The 24123-nt window shown below is 38.9% G+C and overlaps 1 protein-coding gene across 6 annotated transcripts in view; it reads left to right on the top strand.

Annotated features, from left to right (window-relative positions):
• The window catches only part of Dgkb (diacylglycerol kinase beta), a 514351-nt gene that overhangs the window by 102188 nt on the left and 388040 nt on the right, over positions 1–24123 (top strand). For all 6 annotated transcript variants that reach the window (XM_038336848.1, XM_038336843.1, XM_038336846.1 and 3 more), the window contains 5 exons: positions 4584–4703; positions 13536–13653; positions 16033–16121; positions 16201–16317; positions 23394–23492. In XM_038336848.1, the coding sequence (XP_038192776.1) occupies positions 4584–4703; positions 13536–13653; positions 16033–16121; positions 16201–16317; positions 23394–23492 (543 nt within the window). The remainder of the gene's footprint in view (positions 1–4583; positions 4704–13535; positions 13654–16032; positions 16122–16200; positions 16318–23393; positions 23493–24123) is intronic.

The following is a 24123-nucleotide window of genomic DNA, read 5'->3' as shown; positions in this document are numbered from 1 at the left end:
TACACAAGAGGCCGATGCGTTTGGATCCCAGGTGCACATGGGATTTAGCGCCTGTAACTATTGGAAGCGCTGTTTTAGTTATTCCTTAGGTGGGGGAACGGAGACCCACATGTGTTGAAATTGCTTCCTCAAAATCTACAGTGAGTTAACAACACAGTCAGGAAGTTTCTACCAACTTGTTTGAAGAAATCATGTTAAAAAATGTTTCTAAGAACCTAAAGATGCCTTATTAGGTATTGATTTATACAAAACCACAGCATCATAAAAGGTATTGAAATTGTCCTTTAGGCCATTTAACTTTAGACATATATTTTGGGTGGGGAAATAGATGGGAGACAGTCGTCTGTTTTATTGTTGCAGCCCGGTAAGTTTATGAAGTGTCCATGAAGAAAACGATTCAGTTTTATTTAAAAGACCTGCACAGCATATGAATCAGAGACGCTCATATGTTAATCAGCGCTCACACTTATACAGCTACTGCCAAGATAAAGATAAGACAGAGGCCAAAGCTCGCACTGCCTTCCCATCTGTCTTAACCAAAGACGGGGCAGACCTCAGTCCTGTGCAAAACAGGGAACCATTCTTACCACGATTGAGACTCCTCCTGTTTGCATGCAACTGTATTTCAGTGCCATTTGCTTAGTGGTGGAAATTTGTTTCCTGTGTTCATTGCAAGTAACACTGTGGCTCTCAATTGAGTTTGTCTATGAAATTCAAGAAATGGGTAAACTGTGCATTTAATTTATTGAAGAATTTATCTTAATAGTCCACTGGAATCACAAGGTTCATTAGAAGTTCTGTTGTTCCATTTGATCAGAAAAAAAATAAAAAACTAAACTAGCATTTTCCTACCTGTTTAACTTTCTGTAAATGACAAATGTTCATCATCAGTGAAGTGTGCTTATTCTCACGGGAGCAAGTAGGGGGGGTCAGCGGAGGGGTGGAATCTGTTTCCTATCAATACCAACCTCCAAGACAACACAGGTTTTGGTGCCTATTCTGCACAAAAGTGAGATGTAGGTGTTTTGTTGTTGTTGTTGGTTTTTGGTGTTGTTTTGTTTTATTTTTGAGACAGGGTTTCTCTTTGTAGCCCTAGCTGTCTTGTAACTAGCTCTTGTAGAGCAGGTTGGCCTTGAACTCACAGAGATCCTCCTGCCTCTGCCTCACAATTGCTGGGATTAAAGGTGTGCACCACCACTGCCACCAGGCTGAGATATGGGTGTTTCAAAGGAGGCAACAAAACAGCTGGTGGCTGAACAGATGTATATGACTGATACCAACTACAGATTGCAAAGAACAACCACAGCAATGTTTATGCTCAGTAATCCTGATATGCTAGGCTCCCGCAGGGACAGCTCCAATAGTGGAGCGTTAGGGAAACAACCTTACTTTGACCAAGTGTTTGCGGCTAGAGCTCACCACCTTATCCTGCCTACATCCTCAACAGCAGCTCTTTTCCTTTTGACATTTATAGACGCTTTGTATTTCTGCACAAACAGAGAAAAGCGAACCAGAGGTTGGTAGAAACCAATAGGAAGACCATCTTGTCCTTGGATAGAACCTTTGTTAAATGAATCCAGGTCCTAACACTGGGTTTACTATGCATACATTATTAAAGTATGAGGCTGAGTATAGTGGTTAATCGTTTCAGTCCCATCACTCTGGTAGTGAAGAAGGTGACTCATTTGGCCAACTTGAGCTAATTACAGAGACCCTGCATTACACAGCAAAAAAAAAAAAAAAAACACCAAGACCAAAACACACACACACACACACACACACACAAGCAGGCCCAGGGTTTGTGAGACAGCTCTCACCGTGCTTTGTTCTTTCCTTGTTCATTGCTTTGACAGGATTAAGTAGAGCTTTTGGGGAGTCAGCCCCAATCCCCTCCCAGGGTTCAGAGAGGAAACCAGGGAAAGGCTCAGGATGTCTGAGGGTGAAGGAATCTCTCACTCCATGCTTCTCTGATTCAGTTCCTTTATTGTTCTGTCGTTCTGCAAAGTTTCCAGTTTATATACACACACAATCAGCAATTCTCTGGTAATAGTGAGGTTACAAGGCTTGAATTTCTCAGGGTAATAAAATAGATAAGAGCTGCTGTCAATTTTCTTTATGGCTCCAGGGAGGCGTGGCTTTTAAAACTACTAGGCAACACTAAGAGGCAGAAAGTTGATTTAGGGAGCTTTAAATTCTAAGAAGAGAAGAGGAGGGGAATTCGTATACTACATTCCTAAGTGTGATAAATTAGACTAGAGGTTTATGATTGATAAATGCAGACGAAGAGAGGGACACACCGCCAGAGCTGTGGCGCCTGGGATCACATCAGGGTAGCCACGGCGACTGGCATAAACTGGGGAAGAAGGCTCTCTAACCTGGTCCACGTTAACCTTTTTGCCAAGAAAACAAGCTAAAGGGACTCTCAGATGGACGAATTACATCCATTACCCTAAGTGGTTAGAACAAGGGGAACTTATGATCACGTAGTACAATATCCACGGCCTGATGATTTCAGGTTGATAGTGTCGAATGGCTGTATTTGTTCCAAAGCAGCCCATGTGAAAAGGATTACCTTCTCCGGAGCTGGCTAAATGATCAATGGCTTATTCCTGTTATCTCTCAGGGTTAAGAAACAGATTAGAATACTGTATCAATAAGCCAGGGTGAGTGTAGGCGCAGAGTGTTAATAGCCTTTTAGAGTCAGAGCAGGGGTTAACTGAGGTTGCATTTTCCCAAACAGGCTGCGAGTGAATTTGGGACACCCAGTAGCCTTATCAGGAAGGACTATGAATCAACAATCTTAGAAGTGCTGTATCCCTATCTTGGAAGGTCCCAAATGTGATCTGTTTGGAAGAGTCCTCTCGTGGCCAAATGTCCTGGCAATAAAGATAACTGCAGGGAGCTGACGTCTAAGTTTATCTCAGGGAATGGAGCAGAGATTTGACTGTGGGAACAAAGGTTTTTGACTGTGTGACTTTCTCACCTGGGTTCCACAGTGTGGGGAGAAGTTACCCACTATACATGGAAACATTGTGTGCACATGGGAAAAATGGTGCCCAATAGTTTAATACACTGCTGAATCTTTTGGGACAAGTCCCACTTAGAGAAAGCAAGTGCAATGGCTTCACAAGAATTTCGCGGCAAGAACAACTGCTTTTTAAAAGGTGGTAGCCCCAGCATCTGTGTCTGGGCCCGCCTCGATCATAATCCAGTCGTTCTGGTGGGCTGACCTAATCTGTCAACTGAAATCTCACTGCGTAATCCTGCAGACCACAGCACAGGATCTCCCAATTTACTCTAGTGTTGCCTCAAACTCCGTCTTCCTGCCCCCAGCCCCTGAGTGCTGCCCTCTCAGGTGTGACACAAGCTTGGTTCTCTTACTAGCTCATCTCTACTCAGCCCTTGACGTACCTCCATGAAGCACAACGTTTTAACCAGATCTTATGCCATTTTATCAAGTTCTAAATCTTTTGCCTTTTATTTTGAAGATATGAAATAATTATGGGGGTGTGGTCCTGCTCCCCAAAGTATTCTTCTCCATCCTTGTGTTGATCCTTGTGTTGTGAAGGTGAAAAGCAATCTGACAGGAGACACCAAGCAACCAAGCAGAATGCTAAGGACGTACGTACTCCTTAGACTTCCAAACAAGGATCACATTATAGCATCCTTTTACATCTTTCTTCTCAAGATGCTTGGATGTATTTTTCCAAACTGATTAAAATGCCCATATTAGATAAAGGCAATATATTTTTTATTTCTTCATGTTTCTACCTTATTTACCTTCCTAACTTTCCTAGGTTTAAAGCCTGTTGACTGATGTGGGAACTTCTTCACAGCAGACCAAAGAAAGCATAATTGGAACTTGTACATAATTTGTATTAATAATCACTCAAAAACCACATCAAACTTCCTGTGTACACCAGGGCTCTTTAATGTATAACACATCATCTCATTATATCTCTGCAGTTTTGAAATACCTTTGAAATAAGTATCCGCATTATCACCACACTGTAAAGAGGCCACTGTACTCCAGTCACACACTGTTGGACATTAGTTACAAGGTGTCTTCAAAGAACTCTCATCAAATATGATCAAGTCGTTAAGTTTGAGCTCTGTTAAATTGTTATAGGCAATTAAGAACAACTTAATTCCCTCACCCATTACTACTTAGCAAAGAATTATTCGAGCTCTTTGCCATGATGTTAATTTGTCCAGACACTTTCTGGCATATATATGAACTTAAAAAGTGATCTCAAGGAAGTAATCAGAGACTCTACTTTCATCCTTAAATTAAAAGTACCTTTTAATTTTCACTGTGCTGCTGTTCCTTTGAAAAAAAAGTTTAAAAGATGAACACTGTTCCTAAACAGTGATCATCGAGGAAAGTCTGGTTCTAGAAATCATAGTCAATTCAACTCTCTTCCCAATAAAAGGATTAATAGATTTACTTACAGACATATTTTCTCTACTCTCACTCAATTTCCAGTCACAAAATGATATAACCAATTGGAGGCAATTGTCTGTTGAAGTATAAGAATTTTAAAAATCAGTTCTTTGAATATTTTTCTATCTCCTTTTTCCAGATCCTCCATGAAATGATGGAGGAAATTGACTATGACCGCGATGGTACCGTGTCTCTGGAGGAGTGGATTCAAGGCGGAATGACCACTATCCCGCTTCTCGTCCTGTTGGGCTTGGAAAATGTAAGCCTTTTCACTGAGGAGGGTGTGTGGTAGGTGCTGAGGGGCGCTTCGGCAACATTTGATGATCAGTCAGCTGGGTTGTTTTCTACCACCCAGCGTGTAGTGAGTTTCTCAACTTCTAATAATTCCAGCATATGATTTTGTGCAGCACAAATCCATGTAAAATGTTGTGCATATGTGTGTAGGAAATATAAATGGGATTAGATTTTAGGAATATCTGCAGATGTAGGAAGACATAAATGGTCTTCAGCAGATTGGAATTTGTCTAGTTTCTGTTTTGATACCACAGTTCTTTTGCTGTCTCTCTCAATTTGTTCTTCAGAAGATCCATGAGTTCAGACATGGTCACAGGAAAGCTGAAATATATGTGGGAATTATCATTAGCATAGTTTATTAAAAGTAGATGGTATTGTTCACAATTTTTTTTATATATTTGCTGAGTTTGAGGGTTTAGGGATTACCTCAGTGATAAAGCCATTGCCTGGACCTAGTCTACTACATTGTGAATAAGGATAAAAATAACAGAAAGATGAAAAAAGAAAAAGAGAAACCCACACAAGGAATTAGCACATTCATTTACCTTGAAAATTGATATAGAAGTGTTTTTCTAATTTTGTATGCTATGCATAATCTCAAATTTTTAGTTGTAACCTGCCATTCATTGCATAGTATTATATAAGCATTATGAGGAAAGAATAACCAGTTAACAAGAAAAAACAATAAAATGGCAAAGTTTTAAGGTTTTCTGCAGTAAAGTGCAGCTGTCATGTCTTTTAAGTTAGTACCTTCCAAAAATGCCTCTTTCCCAGGAATGGACCTCACAAATTCAAAGTAAAAATTTGGATATTATAATTAGAATAATTAGAAGTGATCATACAGGAGGGAGGAGGAGAGGTGCGGGGTGTGTGAGGGATGTGTGGTGTCTGAGGCTAGTGCCGTCTTACAGTGGGACAGCACCCACCTAGCCCAGCCTCCAGATCTATCCTGTGCTCCACAGTGGGACAGCACCCACCTAGCCTAGCCTCCAGATCTATCCTGTGCCCTCACAGTGGGACAGCACCCACCTAGCCTAGCCTCCAGATCTATCCTGTGCTCTCACAGTGGGACAGCACCCACCTAGCCCAGCCTCCAGATCTATCCTGTGCTCCACAGAAAGAAAACTGAACAAGGCAAGGGATTAGCTAGCATGGAAAGACGAAAGAAAAGAAAAAGTGACAGAATAATTTTATTTTAAAGTAACTGTTTAGCAATTTGTAAATGTTATCGTACATAAATACTTTGTAAAATAATAAAAGGCAGCATTATTTAACTATAGATCTATAAAAAGTTAGATTGGTGTTAAAGCAACGGGATAACTCATTTTAGTGTGACAGTAGCTGTCTGGCAATCTCCTGATTTTAATATCACAGCAGTTAGTCATAAGTAGCTTATGTTATTACTGCATTTAAAAATTAGTGCTTTATGTTTTGCAAAAGGATTGTTTAGAATTTAACAGGAGAAACCTATTTGGGAATGGTTTTTGAAGTCGTCGAGACTGTGTTCCCAATTATAGCCACTAGGTGGCAGGGCGACATTGCTTAATACAAAAGGAGCTTTTTTTTTTTTTTTTTTTTTTTTTTTTTAATGTGGGATTGAATATATTTTCACTGTGAAGAACCGTTCTAAACGAGGAATTTTACTTCTTTTAATTTTTTATAAACAAACAATGCAACAATTTTAAATCGTCTTTAATAAAATAATAACCCCTGTAAAACGTAATCACCATAAACAGTATCTACTAATGAGAGATCACTCCTAAACAAAACCAGCAGATAGCTGAGTGATGAGAAAGATCCATTGCTTTTAGGAACTGAAACTTACTGCCTTGTTGTGGGTAGGTGGGTAGTTACAACGTTGTCACTCACAGAGGACTCGATTCATGACACTGTATGTCCCCTCCACATCTCATACCCCCACCCCCTGGTTTTAGGCTTTTAAATTGGGAATCTGGGTGCCTCAACTTGAAATTGGCCATTCATGTAAAGTCTGCTTTGTTAAATTGTCCTATATATCTGTGCATATTGTCAGCTATGGCCTGAGGGAGTAGATTCGAACTGACCGCGTGCTAAATGTCATCGTGTATTTGAAAGCGACTTCGGCGTGATAGCCAAACTCGCGTCCTGGGAGAGCACGGTTATAATGGAAAGCACAGCCCTCGACGATGGCATTGCACTTCGGTGTTTCTCTTCAGTCAGGGGCTTCCCCATTCTCCAGAGTCTCTGCTCTGCTTCCAAAACCAGAAACGTCCTTCCCCGGGACCTGATGTTCCCTAAATGACTAGAAAGCGGCTGCCCTTTCTTTTCCTGTCCAAGAGTTTCTACAAACTTCACAAAGTTCAAAATAAACTAACCAGAGAAGGACAAAGTATTGCAGTCTCACACATGGGAGGGAAAAGTAGGAGCTTTGTGAGTTCAATCACCACAAGGTATTTATGCCTGAGAGTTGTGCCCTCCTTCTTCATGATTCACACCATCGGATAACGTTTAGAGTTTTTGTTTGTTTGTTTAGTTTTGTTTTCTGGGGTAGCACTTTTGCTTAAATCGTATATAACTAAGCTTTAAAACACATCAAATAAAAACAAAACAAACAAATAAAAAAACCCTGATAGTCATGTCTTCCCAGGCCATTGGTATACAGGACTTGCCTGAAATAGTTAAGAATAAGTTTCATCTCCACTTTTTTTTTAACCTCAAATTTAGAAAACAAAGATCTATTCATTACATATGCCACTCTCTGTTATTAGTTACTGTGTCTTTAGTGACGAGGAACTGACTCTAAGGGACACTGCATCATTTAGATACCACAGATCTTTATCTAAGCTCCCCTTCATGACATAAGATGAAAAAAATCTTGTATAAATGATTGACCAAAGCTGTGGTTTAATAAAACTTCATTTCTAAAAGCAAATTGCTAGGCAGATTTAACCAGTGCCGAGGTTTGTCAGATTCTCATCTGTTCTGTCACTGTTCCGTTTGTTGACTTGTTCTTGTTTTTACTTGTAAGGTCTCACTCTGCAGTTCAGGCCTTCCTCAAACTTCAGAAGATCGTCTTCCCTCAGGCCCTTGAGTGCTAATGTATTACAGGTGTGCATCAGTACGCCTGTCACTCTGAGTTTACATCTTACAAACAGAAAGAACGTCAATTAACTTTCAATTAGTCCTGAGAAGTAGAGAAAGGTGTCCAAGTGTGAACACTGCAACAACCGGAACTACAGCGAGATGCCACAAGCCACAGGAAAGCCAGAAGAGCAGCAGGGCTACCTTCAGAGTGCCAGTCAACCTAGTTGTCATTAACTGAAAGCCTAGTTTGTGACAGGCAGTTAATCTCTCTAGAAATATGAAGAGAAACAGTCCTAACAGTCTGTTCTTTGCTGACACTTCAAAAGTTAAGCATCCAATCCTTCAGATGCAAGAGATAATAATGCTTCAATTCTGAAATCTATAGTCTTAACATTATAATAACATATACCTTTTAATCATGAAGAGTTTTCACTATCTTGTCATGCAACAGTACGACCTATCTAAACAGTTGTTTGCTTGAAATAAGAAACTTTAACTCCTCTTAAGAAATTATTTTGTTTTAGCCAGACGTGGTGGCACAGGCTTTTAACCCCAGCACTCAGAAGGCAGAGTGAGACCGTCAGTGAGTTTGAGTCCAGCCTGCTTTACATAGAGAGTTCCAGGTCAGGCAGGGCTATGTAGTGAGAGGCTGTCTCCCCCACAATAAACAAAAAACAGAAACAACCACAAACAAAAATAAAAACAGAATAAATGCATTTTATTTTAAATTTATTCTTTAAGAATTTCATACCTATATGCCACAAAAGGCGATCATATCCCTCCCCCTCTGCCACCCCCAGTTTTTACCTATGTTTCCACTTAGAGCAACCCACATATACACGGGTGTAGGGACACTCACTGGAGCATGGGTAACAAGCCAGTGGTCACAGTCCAGAAAAACGATTCTCTCTCCTTAGTACAGTGGTTCTCAACCTGTGGGTTATGACCTCTTTGTCATCCAAGACCATCGGATGACACACATAATTGCATTATGACTCATATCTGTAGCAAAATTACAGTAATGAAGTAGTAGTAAAAATAATTTTATGGCTGCATGTCACCACAGCATGAGGGACTGTATTAAAGGGTCACAGCATTAGGGAAGTTGAGAAGCATTGCCTTAGTAGGTCTCGGCTTGCAAGAGCATTCATTCCAGTTAAGGATGAGACTCATGAGCCTCCGTCTTTCATGCCTGGTTTTGGCTGACTTGACATGTGTGGATCTCGGGCAGATAACCACATGTGCTCTGAGTTTCTGAGCGCATTGTGCATATCATGTCCAGAAGACAGCATCCCCCAGCCTCATCCACCAGCTCCTACACTCTTTCCACTTCCTCTTCCTCACTGACGCTCGATGAGCCTTGGCACGGCAGGGATAAAGATGTCCCACCTGGGCCTGTGCACATTAGTCACTTATTCTGAACACTGACTGGTTATTAGTCTCTGCATCGGCTGCTGCCTACTTCGCAGTGTCTCTGACAGCGGTTTCAAGCAATCTTGCTGGACAGGTACGCACATAGATATTTAGAAGGCAGTCTCTCTACACGACCATTTAGCAAAATCGACCTAGAAGGAAGAGCCTCAACTTTCTGATTCTATAAGATGTGGCCACGTTTAACCTGAGTTGCATTTGAATGGAATGTTTCATCTCACTACATGGCTTCAAAGAAACACGGTGTTTAGTCTTTATATGTAATATATACTATGGATTAGATTAAGAATGTTTAAGGGCACATTTTCTTCATTCTTTTGCTTGAATGAATAGCAAAGAAGTGATTTCTTCCCTGGTGAGATTTATGAGTGACAGACAGTGATGTGCTTTGATTAAACTAAATCATATTTGGAAAAAAACCTGATGTTCACATTTCAATTAAAATTTTTAATTTTGTTAGGAATGTTTTTCCATTCTCTATACATGGATCAATATGTTAAGGAGTTGCAAAGCCAGACAAGATCCAGGATTCCATGACAGGTTATTAAAGAAAAACTATTATATTATTACACAGTTTGATATGGAACACACTTTGATTGGAGTCCTCTGGATGAATGGGCCCTGTTCTGACTACAGGAAGTACAGTCTAAAAACTAGCAACCAAATCTGACTCTACCCATATGTCAATATACCTTCTTGAGTTCTTTTCTCCCAGACTTAGTGAAGTCCAACTTTTTGACAAAGAGAACAGCTTTTATTATAGTAATATAACTTATAGATAGTGGACAAAATATACAAGACACTGTAATGTTCTCTATCTAACAATGGACGCAACTTGCAGCACACGCTCTTCTATGTATTCAGGGAACTTGGTGAGATGTGCGATTGGGGGAATCTGGCCTGGGATGTCTGTAAATATCTCTTTAGAGTCTTTTGAAAATTATTACCATTTAGAGCAGCCCTAATTCATTTGAACTGTGTCTATGTCCTGAGAAAAGCTGAGAAAAAAAAACACTAAAATTTTCAAGAACTATAGAACAAACAGGCAAATGACAGCAAAACCAAAGGGCATTCCTTTTTTTTTTTATTTTCCCCACATCTGTCTGAATTTTAGAGAACTCAAGGTTGAGCAATGTGCCGAGAGCCCTTCCTTTGGTGGACTTCTCCAGGGATCACAGTCATCATTGCCATAGGAGCAGAGCAGTCCTGTGTCTCGTATAGGGAAGAGGGGAGAAAAGCAATATTTTATGAAATAAAGTGCAGTGGACCTAGGAAGAGCCTTTTCAGTTATTTAGGCTGAAGCATTTGGATGTTATACAATTCAACCCTCTAATGATACTAATATGTGCGGTTTATATAACACCAGTCTTCAAGGAGCTAAATTAACTTCACAGGTATTGTATAATGAAACCTCACACTCTGGCCTGAGAAGGGAAAGTGGGTGCCCTCGTTTTGTTGGACGGGAAGTAGTAAGGAAAGGGAGACAGAATCTTCACACTTTCACTGTGGGCCAATTCAGGCATTTCAGATTCTCTGATCATTCTTTTTAAAAAAAAAATGCCAATTCTTTTCTTGATAATAAATATTTATTTGCTATAAAAGCATTCATAGGAATACATCCTTCTGATAGGATGAGATGGATTCTCTCTCAACTACCAAGTTTACAATCTAAATAAGACAAGACGAGACACGAAAATCCAGAGAGCTTGGGTGCAATTTGCACTACGACAAAGAGTTGGCTCTTGGTTCCAATTTCTTCTCTGAAAGAAGCCACATACATATTTCATCTCTGGCATATTGGGGCAGTGCATCGGGCTAAGAGTTGTAAAGCTATTTAATTTTTTTTTGGTAATTCATTTTATGCCCGGGTAATAGATTTGTGCATCACTTGCAGCCTGTAACATGGCTAAGTGTTCTGATTGACAGAACACCCACGTTCAGACTTGTTTATTTTTTGATAAGGAAAATGCCAGCTAACTTCGTCCATATGTGCTCTCCAACAGGATGAGGCTTATTCACATGGAATGGCCAGTCGCTTAAAATGAAATGACAGGGAGGACAAAAACAGCAAAATATATGAAAATTAGAATGTTTCCTCTCTCCTCTTACTTGAAAATGTCTTAAAGCAATGTGCTTCTACTTTCAAAGATTATCAAAAATCAACAGTCTCATAGCAATACTTTTAGATCAAGATGTCTGATTCTTTTAATGTGATGGAAATAAAAATACAGATCATAAAATATAGGAAAGATAAACAATTATCATCCCGTTTAGATTCTAGAGCTATTAAAATTATGATGACATATCCAAACCAGTCCTGGACTCAGAAATAACTGCGAAGCTTATTTTTTAAGTTGTGTAGGAAAATATTTAAAATTCTCTCTTCTGATGTGGTCTCCATGATAATCATCTACATCCTCTCAGTACTGCTTTCGTTGAGAGCTTCCCAGTCCCTTATCCAAAAGACAAATTTGAATATTGATGAGAAATTGGAAAAGGTCTGAGACTAGCCTGGTGGTGAAGGTAATGGATCAGCTCTCTACAGTTTTCCAGTACCAGAGAACAAGAGATTCCCTGAGCCAGACACAGTTGGCTTAATTACTTACAGAAAACCAAGGAATAGGCATTTCGCAGCTCAGTTGGCTTGCCGTTCTCCCTTCTTTTAAGGAGATTAAGGGATGTGAGCCAACTAAATGCTGTACTCAACTCAGAGCCTGGTCTCTTGGATTGGGAAACCAAGTCTCTATGTAGGACAGAAGTCTGTTCAGCCTGTCTTCATTAGCAAGGACTGGGCCTGTTCTCAGCTCTGGAGAGAGCTGCTTTTCTACTGTACAAGGTATTGGATAGTCACTTGTGTTTGAAAAGTCTTCCTGGGACAAAAACAAGGCAGTGCTTCTGCCTTCAAAAGTTGAAAATATTCAGTGGGCCCATCGACAAGTACCTACCAGGAAGCATTTTCATTAATGCTTCAACTTGTGAGGCAAATTTGACATTTCTCATTCTAATGTGAGAATTAGTTACTACAGATTTATGGATATTATAAATCAGTGTCCTAATTCTCACTGTGGTAAGAGAGAGTAGTTAGAAACATTACTAGTAATATTTTATTATTAATACAAATGCTTTTGTTATCTCTTTATAGATTCCCAATACAGTATACACACTTAGATATTAGTTGGGGACTTAGTGTAAGAAGTATGTATTCTTGATAACTTGAGAAATTATGAATTATGTCATTGTTTATAGAATATCTATCAATAATTCCAAAATTCAGTTTCATACAAATTGGAGAATTAGATATGAAGGATATGCAATAATAAACAAAATGATGGTAACATGATACTTTCAGGTAATATTTTTGTAGCTTTTGTAGGGACTTAAATATGGAGTAGCATCCTGTAAATTTGTGTTATTTTAATCTTGAGCAATATGGATGTAATAAATGTTATTAGTTATTAAAATGTTGTATACGTAGCATAGTAAAACAATATAGCAGTTTACTGAAATTGTGAATTAATGTAAACATGGGGTTTATTGTGACACGTAACTACCACGATTGTTATAAAAGTGATAATAATATTTATACTTTTACCATCTTTTATTATGGAAAAAATAAATCACTGTTTTACAAGACAGATAAAGAAATGGTTATATAATTACGCCTTTGTCCTCTTCATCAACATTAGTATTTAATGCAGAATATATTATAAAAGTTTACTTTAGGGAATGCAGAATACATTCTTTAAGATTACCTTAGAGATCTGCTGGTGAGGCCCTAGAATCACCATGTCTGATTTGTAAACGTTGCATTTTGTACCCCGTTTTTCATTCGTTACAAAACCTGATTTCATTCTGAATTCTGTTTTTCCCAACAAAAAGGTGAATTAACTGTCTCTACATGTTTCCACTTTCCGGGCTTGCACTAGATCTTTCTCTTTATTCGTTTGTTTGTAGAATTGGGTGCTAACTATGAGTTACTCAAAGGCAAAGCAGGCAGCCCTGTGTTCATGGAGAGCTGTCTTTGGTAGGTCATTGTGGTGGCGGCGGGAAACGCTGTTACGCTGCTGACATGAGACAAGATTTCATGGGTTGTTACACCATCTCAGAGTCGTTGGTGGTGTCTCATCGGACTAGAGCACACGTGTTTTCCCAGTGTCTCAGTGGCGATCTTGTAAAGTAGGGAGTAGAGAGGAGGGAACAGATTGTCTTCAGACGCCTCGGTCCCGTCTGAGCTTTATTGGCACTTGCAGATTCTGCTCTTTATTTCATTAAGTGGAAACTGTTTCTCTCACGTCCTGTGCAGAATGTGAAGGATGATGGACAGCATGTGTGGCGACTCAAGCACTTTAACAAGCCTGCCTACTGCAATCTCTGCCTGAACATGCTGATCGGTGTGGGGAAGCAGGGCCTCTGCTGCTCCTGTGAGTACTCGGGCTCTCCCTGGCGTCATCACCTTGTTTGAGGGAAAACTGAATGCCTGAAAGCGCCCTATTTGTGTGACATACCCCCGAGCCGTGGTGCTTATAATGTGTATTTCCCTATAGTTCCACAGTCCTTTCAGAAGGAATTAATGATACCTTCCAACTTCTCAGACATTCCTTTCTATTGTGGCTCAGTTGTCATGTTTCTCGTCTCTCCTTGGAATATTTCGACATCTTTCACTGGTTTCTCTTACTTACATCTTATTTATATTATATTTTATATGCACCCCATAAGTTAACCACTTTATTTTTAATTAGCTTTTCAAGGTGAGACAATTCATTCAGGTCTTAAAAGACTTAGATCAAATGAATAGAAATGGATTTTGTTCATTCAAGTTATCAAAAAAAATGCAGCTTCAAGTCTTGCATGTCTCTCTCTCTCTCTCTCTCTCTCTCTCTCTCTCTCTCTCTCTCTCTCTCTCTCTCTCTCTCTCTCTCTCTGTGTGTGTGTGTGTGTGTGTGTGTGTGTGTTTTCCCGTGTGTGAGCATGTGTTCATGTGGAAGTCCTCGTCTGACTTCCGCGGTTTCTTGAACCTTACATACTGACTCAGATTCTCCTAGTGACCCACATCTAGCTAGTCCAGCTAACAATTATGCTTCTGGGAGACTGTCTCCACCATTTGTGCTAGACAAATGGTCTTTTTAAAAGTGAATTCTTAGGGTCTGTACTCTAGTCTTTGTGTGGCAAGTCCTGCCCCCGGAGAACCATTTCCCCAACACGTTGACACATCATGTTTACATAAAGAAAACTCATCGTCTGCTTTCCATAGCTGTAGAAATAGAAGGCATCACAGTCATTTTTGTTTTAATTTCAGCTCCCTTGTCTGACAAGATTAATTTTATTCTAATAAGTCCACACAACCAGTTAGAGATTTGCTAAGAGGGTGGATGTGTGTATCAGTGTTAGTTAATTAATAAAATTGTCTATTATCTTTTTAATTTATTGCATTGTTACCTAAAAATAAAGTTGATATTCTCTGAGGTAGGAATGAAGTTCTCCATTGATCCAACAGTTCAGCCACATTCTTTTCTGTGTTGTATTGTGTTTCAGAATTTTATTTCTATAGGTGCATTATTTGACATTAAAAAAACCTACACGTAATTTTTAAATCACTAAGATTTTTTAAGTTTTCATAACACACTGTCACATATCACATATGAGAAACATTTCTGTTGGCCACTGTGGAAGATTCAGATATGCTAGAACTTTCTCCATGTTCACAAACAAAAACAAAACAAAAAAATCAAACAAAACCCCTGCTTTAGAACTTCTATAACTTTTTAAGGGCATAAACATTTTAGTACAGATTTGATTGCTTTAAACAAGACAACTTTCAAAGACGGAGTGTGGTATAATAGTAAAGGACAGTATGTGTTCCTCCTGGTTCTTGCACGAACATAACAGACAGGATGTTTTTGAGTATTATTATTATAAAATGCTATGAGCATTATAGGCATTTCATTCATAATCCAAGAAGGAGATTGTTAAAGTGATCACCTGTTTAGTTTTATAAATTTCTACATATTGATAAACTCTGGGCCATTAGTTTGAAAGTCAGCCTTCACCTTAAAGAACATCTATCTATCTATCTATCTATCTATCTATCTATCTATCTATCTATCATCTATCATCTATCTATCTACACACACACACACACACATGCATAATTTACTGGTATTTGTGCCTGTATATGTGTTTGCATATAAATACCAAGTTTTGTTTCCTAACACCATAGATTGCCTCATGAAGTTAGTTGCTTGGGAGAAACAATAGCATGATGAAAATGAAAAATAAACTTCCCTGGGTGCCTGGAATGGATGATGAGGTCTACTTTCTAGAAATAGAAAACTCTGTCCTTTCCCATAGAGATAAGTCAATGTACAAAACAGTATAAACGCACAGGCATTGGCGGCCATGCTTGCCAGCTGCTCCCATGCCTATGCTTTGTGAAATATAGATCTCTTCCTTCTAGCGAATGACACCAAGCCATTTGGCAGCCATCAATTTGTCTTTAATATTTTTGTCATCTGGGAATTATTGTGAAGGATTTGAGCGAGTACTGATTTAATTAAGCATTTCCTGCTATGCCATGATGGAGGAGCCTCGGTCTCTCATATGCATACTATTTCCTGTACTAATTGGCCTTTTTGTATTCCATGATAAAAACAGCCGACTTGGACTTTTTTCCTTGATGTGGCTGATTGGATTGATTAGGGAGCTGTGGATGTGAAATGAGGTTCTGTTAATGTCATTCTCCCTCATAAAACTGCAATCAGGACCAGGGTCAGCTCTGACACTGAGTACCTGTTTCCTTTCAGTCTGCAAGTACACAGTCCATGAGCGCTGTGTGGCCAGAGCCCCTCCCTCCTGCATCAAGACCTATGTGAAGTCCAAGAAGAACACGGATGTAAGTCTGGCAACACGGGCTTTCTAGATATGTCACCACGGGTACCTCCTCTTACCAACGTATTCTTCTTCTGTTCTAGGTCATGCACCATTATTGGGTTGAAGGCAACTGTCCAACCAAGTGTGATAAGTGCCACAAAACAGTTAAATGTTACCAGGGCCTGACAGGGCTGCACTGTGTTTGGTGTCAGATCACAGTGAGTAATGCATGACATCACTTCCCTGGAAGGCTTCAGGGTTAGACTAAATCAGCTGAAATCTTAGGGCTTCTTATATCATCTGTCCGGGGGTTAGGTTTGTCCCCACAGAAGCCAAGACTGTAGGACTAATCTTAGAGTTGGCATGTTTATATGGTTTTCACATATGGTCCCACAGAGTTCTAGAAGTTCCCAAGAAAGCAATCAGAAACCACAAGTGAAAAGTGGGCAAAGTGAGGGGGTTCATTTCTATTTGGGCATTGTTGCTTCTTGGGAAATCCAGCCATTCTCCCAAGCACATTGATTTCCCGTAGGTACATTGTGAATTGGGACCCAGAAGGTTTTGATATAGTAATAATTAAGGTCTTTTGTGAGAAGTTCTAGACTCTATCAAGTTTACTGTCAAAGAGCTTTAAAAATCTTTGGAATAAAAACAGTTATCAGATAATCCCACTATCTGTTTAATTTCTGAAATGTAGTGTAAACAAACTTTTCCCTTTTTTGAATGTTTATTAGCCTCGAGGGGTGTTTTGTTGTTCTTATTTGCTTTCCACAAAATAGCATATTGGTCTTTTCATTCTTAACAATCTTTCTTTATCAGAATAAACAGCAGAGGCCACTGGGATATTTACACAGGTTTTCTTTTTGGTAGAGCTATAAGGTTCTTCCCAAACCTACATGTTAAACTGTATTCTTAAACACACACACACACACACACACACACACACACACACACACACACAAAGAATAGTGAGGAAAACAGGGGTTGGCTTACATTTCAAATGTAATGAGTCTCCACTCATTTTTCAATGTCTCTGAGCAATTTTAGAAATTTAATTTTCAACAACAGTAAGAAAACTTTAATCAATTAATTCATCTTGTAGTTATCTGACAGAATATGTATTTAGTATTATTCATAGCTTTCCTTGAGATACTTTATGAAAATTTTACCCTAAGACTGCTCTCTCAAATAATGGGGTCTATTGAGAAAGATCTCTAAAGAGCTAAATGACACCTTCACTCTTTGGGAACCAGGAGAGCACAGGGACGTGGCGCTGTCCATCAGGGACTGTGTAAGGGCCACATGAGTGCATTGCATTAGGGACTCTCTATACATAGGACTGGAGGATGAAGCATGGCTGTTTCAAGATTTCTCCAAAAAGCCATTACATATTTTGTTTGACTTGAAATCATGACCTGAGAAAACCAGATTATTAAAATGAGCAATCGCTTGCAATCTTGCACAGTTGCAAACATTGTTTCCTTGTGCTGAGTCAGTGTGTTACAATATTCTACATTGTAACATGGAGTTGCAACACCTTTCTCATAAAATTGGCATAAGGATTAAGTGGGTCAAAGGTCAGGGTAGATGTAGTTACAATTGGAGCATATACTTAGCAAAGGCTTGGGAACTAAGTATCAACTCAGTGCAAAGTAGGAGAAATTTGGCGAGGGTGCTGAATACCAAACCTGGTGTCCATGGGACACCCCATGAGTGGGTTTCATGATATTTATGTCTCATCTTGAGAAGATTTATAACTGGAAACTGCTTAGGTAATTGTGTGGTTCCAAGCATCACTAATTTTCATGCCAAGGTCATAGACCTGCATTCTTAAGAGCAACCATTCAGCTCCTACGGGGCCACTTCTGCTGCCGATCACAGCATGGGCATCTCCTCACCGTGGTAGCTAGAAGCCAATTTTTCCTGGTCTTTCACATTATCTTCTTCACTGAGCCTGCTGCTAAGCCCTCACATTTCTTCCTTAAAATATCTCTCCCAGATCTGAGATTTTTGACTTCACATTCCCAACCTTAGCGCAAGCTCTCAGCACATCCCAGCTAGATCAGAGTAAGAATCTCTTGGCTCATTTCCCCAACAGAAGGTACTTCTCTGATGTAGGCTTCTGTACCACCACCAGAAACATCTTTGAAACTACTAATTTGCTATACTGCGCCCTCTTCAGCAATGTATAATAATTCCATGATAATACATGCAGCCTCCCCGCCACTTACCTCATTTTGACTTTGAGTCCCACAAAGCTCAGACTTAAGTTTGAAGCACAAGTTCCTTCATTCTCCTTCCCTACCAACTCCCCAATTAGAGCTGGGTTTCTGCTGAGAAACCCCTGGGAAGGCCGTGGTTAATTCCGCCTCTTATTTCATGCTTCCCATTCCTTGGACTGCACTATCTTAAATGCCTACTAGGAATCAACTTTAATTCTGTATTTCACTTGATAATTTCTTTGACGATAATATTTTCTTCTTCACATTTTTTAAACTTTATTTACAAATGAAAACTGGACAATTCTCCAGTCATTTCATTTCTTCAGGCCCACACTGCTGAGCTCCTATTTGCCTCCCGTGCTACAGGTTGATGGCCCACGTTGTTTTCTAGTCATTAGAGGTTCTTGATAGAGGTGGAGTTTTGAGGAAGTGCTCAGATCCACCAGAACTACTAATATGCTGGTCTTCTTAACGTTAGATACTGAGTTTCAAATGCACTTCCTCTTGGAATTTTGTTTCAAAATATTTTTGCAATTCTGGAATTGCGTCTGATAGTTTAGTAAAGTTTGAAAGATCAATGACCAAAGTTCACATCTGCATTTCTCAGTCAGTGAAACCTCACTGCGTTTGATACTTTGTTGCAGCCTACCATCTTGTAGATGTACATCTAAGTTCAAAGAATGGAGTTTTATGTCTTTTACAGCTCTTTGCTTAGCAAGGAAAATCAGTAAAGGCCTAGGGAAAAACAGTGAAAATCTATATCTCCCACATGAGCAAGCATTTTCTGTGCTTTCAGCTTTAGTCCTTTGAATCAGGAAAATACACACCTCTGTATTTTTGCTTATGTCCTGACGTTATTCAAAGCCCTCTTCCAAGCCTGTCACATCTGCTGAGGACGTTCCTGACATGGCGTTTACTCTGTTTGCTGAACTGTTCTTGGTGGGCACAACAATGCCTTGTCAGGCTGGAACCACTAAGATGTGAGGTTGATACAATTACTTGAGATTAATAAGAAAATTCCTATTTTATACATTCAAATGACTAACGATATAAGTAATTACTTTTAATGAAAAGATTGAGCTCTTGATTTGTAAGTTTTCCAAAGCATGGGAAGATTTTTTCTTTAGCAAATGCCATCATTCAGGAAGTACCCCAAATTTGTAAAATATTGATGTCATGGGGAAGTGTCAACTAATCAATAAAGTTCCTCAAGTTAGGCCACGGAGCTTTTGTTCATAAGGACTAACTTCATTCTTTTATGAATCTCTAGATTCTAATAGATATTTTTCCTTCCTTTCTTCCCTTTATCCACTATCCACTTCTCTCATTAGCTCAACTCCACTCCAAAACACACACACACACACACACACACCACACATGCACACACACCACACACACACCACACACCACATACACACACACACCACACACACACACACTCACACTCAAACTCAAACTCCTTTTTATCCAAACTTGAGACAGATTTTTCTAATAAACATAGAGCTGGCTCTAAATTAGGTGCTACTGTGAGCTGTCAGATTCTGAAATTATTTCCAAGTGTTTAACTCAAGTCCAAGAAAAGCTGGTTCACATTATATGACTTTCTTAAATGTAAGCCTGTATCTGTTATCCTGTAAGAGAGTTTCTGAGCACTTTTTAAAAAAACTTTATTTTTCTGTATCATCTTTAAAAAATAGACAAAGATAGTTGGAGACCACATTTTGAAAGGACTTTTAAGGTGGGAACTATTCTCTTTAGAAATGTCCCTCGAAGGGCAGGATGCATCTGTGCTCTGGTTTATTTATAACCTCATGGAGGACCTGAGGGTCTCTGCTCTTGCTTTCTTTTGGCCCGTGTCCTTGGAGACAGTCAACAATCCTTGGCATCTTGCTGACACTGGGTCTCTTTTGTACATTCTGGCCCATGGAATAACATGGCAACAAGTTGTTCTAATCCGATTGTATCGTTATCACACAATGCTACAACATAGATAATTTTCAATTAAAAGGGATCTGTCTCTTATATTCTGGAGGTTAAGGACTTCCAGAATGAGGGATATGTAATATTAAAAAAACTTCTCTGATTCATAACTTGACAGATGACATTATATGTCAAGACAAAATGAATATTTGCTATTCAGCTTTCTTCTGTTTTATTGTAGGGATGCTGATCTTTTCATACTCCCATTTAGTTCACATTAGTTGTCTAATATTGTCAACCTATGAATTTAGAGATGTCTCCTAGTATATGAATTGTAAACACTGTGTTTAAGAAACAGCACCAATGCCAGAAACTTGCTTTCGTTGGTGATAGATAGTAACAACCTCCCCTTTGTGTTTCTTCTGAAAAGACATATACACAGTGTTACCAGTAACCTATAGAGAATTTTGTTTGAATTCTACTATATTTTGTTGATACCTGTATTTTTAGTAGACTCTTTTTGTTTAGAGAATTTTAGCTTTACAAGAAACACAATTTTTTTATTTGCTAACCATGGTTTCCAGCTCTTTCTTGGTTTGCTTTCCTAGTTTCTGTTTCATCGTCAGGTACATTTCTGGGCAAGTGGATGCATCAATGCCATCTGCTACACAATTTGACTCTCAGCTCGTAAAAATGGTCAGTGCTTTTATATGTCACCCACAGCTTTGACCTTTCCCTCTATAAACAATATCATGCAATGAACAGCCATTAGATATTTTCGAGATGTCTGTTAATAGTTTTCTTTAAAACATAAGGTATTCCAGTACACTGTTAGCTAACACAGAGTTCTTTCTTTTAAGATAAGTTCTTGTTAGTACACATTTCTACATTACTGACAAGCAAGATACTTACTTAGTTATGGACCCTGCCACATGATGATGCTTTAAAACTGCTCCAAGTTGCCCAGAAAAACAATCAGAACAATAGGACATTATGGCAGTTAAACTTGAAAATACCATAGAGGGTTAGTTAGGTCTATAAAGGCAGTATCCCAAGGGAGCTGTGGGCAGCTGTTCCCTCACTCATCCTTGTCTCCTTATCTAATCTATTGATTATTTCTAAGTTCTTAGGTTTTTTTCCACTTAAGCCTTACTATAAAATTTGGGCACTAATTATTTGATTTACATTTTAGATTGGAAACACATAATTTGCAGGGCAAAGGAGTTGAGACTCAAATGATACCTGTGAGAGGTGCTCCTTTTTTCGTGAATATGTGTCATTTTAGAATATCACAAAGAGGAAGACTCCAATGCAGTCTCATCATGCACACAGGAGGATTGCCTTATCAGAATGTTCTGAGCTTCTGACCCTCAATTTTAAGGTTTTTTTTCACATTATCAGAGAGTAAAATTTTCATCTAAGTGGCAGGCCAGGATCCAGAGGAGCCTTAAGACACAGGATCTGCCTTGGGATTTTCATAGTGTCTATATTTCCATATAGAGCTCCTATAACAAAATGCCATAAGCTAGGTGGTTTAAGACAACGTACATCTGTTTTCTTATCTCCCGATAGACAATAATTCTGATGTAACAATTTTAGTAAGGCCATAGCCCACGGCAGGATTTGGGGAAGATTCTTTTGTTGTCTCCTAGTTTCTAACACTATCTGGAAGTCTGTGGTGTAGCTTATTTCCTGAAGACAGCCTGGCTTCTCACATGTAGGCTTCCCACCATGCTGGTATCTCCTGGTCCAGAGTCCTTCTGCCTAGAAGGCCTCCTATCAATGAATCTGGGCTAGACAAATCCAGCCTGAGCGTGTCTTAGCTAGTATATATTAACATAAACTCTATATGCAAAATAGCTTCACATTCACTGGTATCAGGATTCAGAGCATATCACGTTCACCTCCCACATGACAGCCATATTTATTTTATGAAATTAGTTTCCAATAAACTAACAATATATATTAGAGTTAATTTAAGGAAGCTGCACTTTTATTGCCCAAACGGAGCGTAGGTTTACTTAGTTTTACTGAACACAGGGATTCAGTTGCTTCTTTGTGTTTAGTGCCTCTTATCTCTTGGCAAAGGTCAGCAGTGCCTAAGATGCTTGCCCCACCTTTCTATGGAGCCATTTAGGTGCTACTGTGAGAAAGAGATGCCAAATGCAGATGGATGGGTAAAGATGTTCTGTTTCCTATGATACAGCCTAATGGGCGCTAATCACAGTACAACCACTTGAACTCTGTTTTAGAACATAGAGCAGAAGGAATCCTCCTCCAATGTAGCTCAGCCCATCACCAACAGTGGACCAACAATGAGCCTACACTCAGAGGCTAATTAACTGCTTATGGGGAAAGTTAATACAACTAAGGGCAAAAGGAGTGGCCTTCTGAAAAGAGTTGCCAAATTAAAAATCGCTGTGGTACTATTAAATATATATAATTTTATTGAAGTATGAATATTTTATACTAAATTGATATAAAGTGGTAAAGAAAGAAAATTCTAAATATTTTTGAACAAGAATTATTTTTTAATCAAATCTTTGACTGATCAAGACCATCATGTTGATTTAAAAGCATCAGTACTTAATACATTATGTTACATAAAAAAAACTTGAAATTAAACTGTGATCAGAGTTGATAAAAAATATCAGTGAAGGTTCATACATATTGTAAAATAAATATCACATTATATGATTACATGCTAACTGAATGTCGTTCTGGTAAATACAATATAAAGACACACTTTTATAATCATAATCATCTTCTTTTATTTATATCCTGCTCCTACTGAGATGAATCTCAGGTTACATTTACATATTGAATTACAAAGTTAAAACTAATGATGGGATCAATTATGCCCCATACTGAGCTGTGCACTTTGGAATGACTTTGAGAAAGCAGGAGGGTCAAAAAGAGAAAAAAATGCATGCACAGTGCACAGCGGTTTCAAGATTACGCTGAAAGATAAGCAGAGGAGCACTGCAACAGTCAGTAATTTGCGTTTGTCAAAGAAAGCAGAGTTGTAAGGTATAAATTTTGCAGTAAATTTTTGAGCCTCCTTGTTTGTACAATCGTGCAATACACTTTTAATGTATTATTGTACCTAAGTTACAGTTCGCTCTTGATATTATCCCTCTCTCCTTTCCTAGCTGCACAATAAATGTGCTTCTCACCTGAAGCCTGAATGTGACTGTGGACCTCTGAAGGACCATATTTTACCACCCACCACAATCTGTCCCGTGGTATTGGTGAGTTTGTTCTTATCATTTGGATGTCGCTTGTGGATATTGTGAATGACTGGAACACTATAGCACTAAGTATTTCTGGAAATATTTTTTTCATTAGTTAAGGCAATACTGTCAGTCTTACCCACATAATCCCTCCTGAGCAGAAGCCTCTGCTCACGGCTTTCTCTTGGTGTACAAACATGGTGGGGTCAAGCATGCACAAGCTGAAGCTGACGTGACGGTTGTCTCTTAGTCATGCTGGACTTACCAGAAATTATATGAGCAGAACGCTTCTACATTTTACATATCTTATAGACCTGGCTTCCCAGAATAATGAAGTTATTCTTGTGGGCATTTTGTAAGGAATGCACATTCTTTGTCTACACTGTTGAGTTTCTCCTTTAGGTCAGAAGCTACCTGAAGTGATGATACAGATCTTGAGCTACGTTATGCTTTCTCACTGTTTTTTAATATTAAACAATAATTTATATTACCCACTGATTAATTACCTAATTAAATAAATATAGAAATGAAAAATGAAGGGAATTCTGAGATTTTTAATAAGGATAAAAATAAACATTCAAAGACAATAATCACAATTTTCAGAATCTGAAATTGTTTCTAAATAGAAAACCATTTCAGAAAAAAGAAC

Source organism: Arvicola amphibius, chromosome 7, assembly GCF_903992535.2.
Source record: "Arvicola amphibius chromosome 7, mArvAmp1.2, whole genome shotgun sequence".
Classification (NCBI taxonomy): Eukaryota; Metazoa; Chordata; class Mammalia; order Rodentia; family Cricetidae; genus Arvicola; species Arvicola amphibius.
Note: the sequence above shows the minus strand (reverse complement) of the source record. Positions and strands in the feature narration are given on the sequence as shown.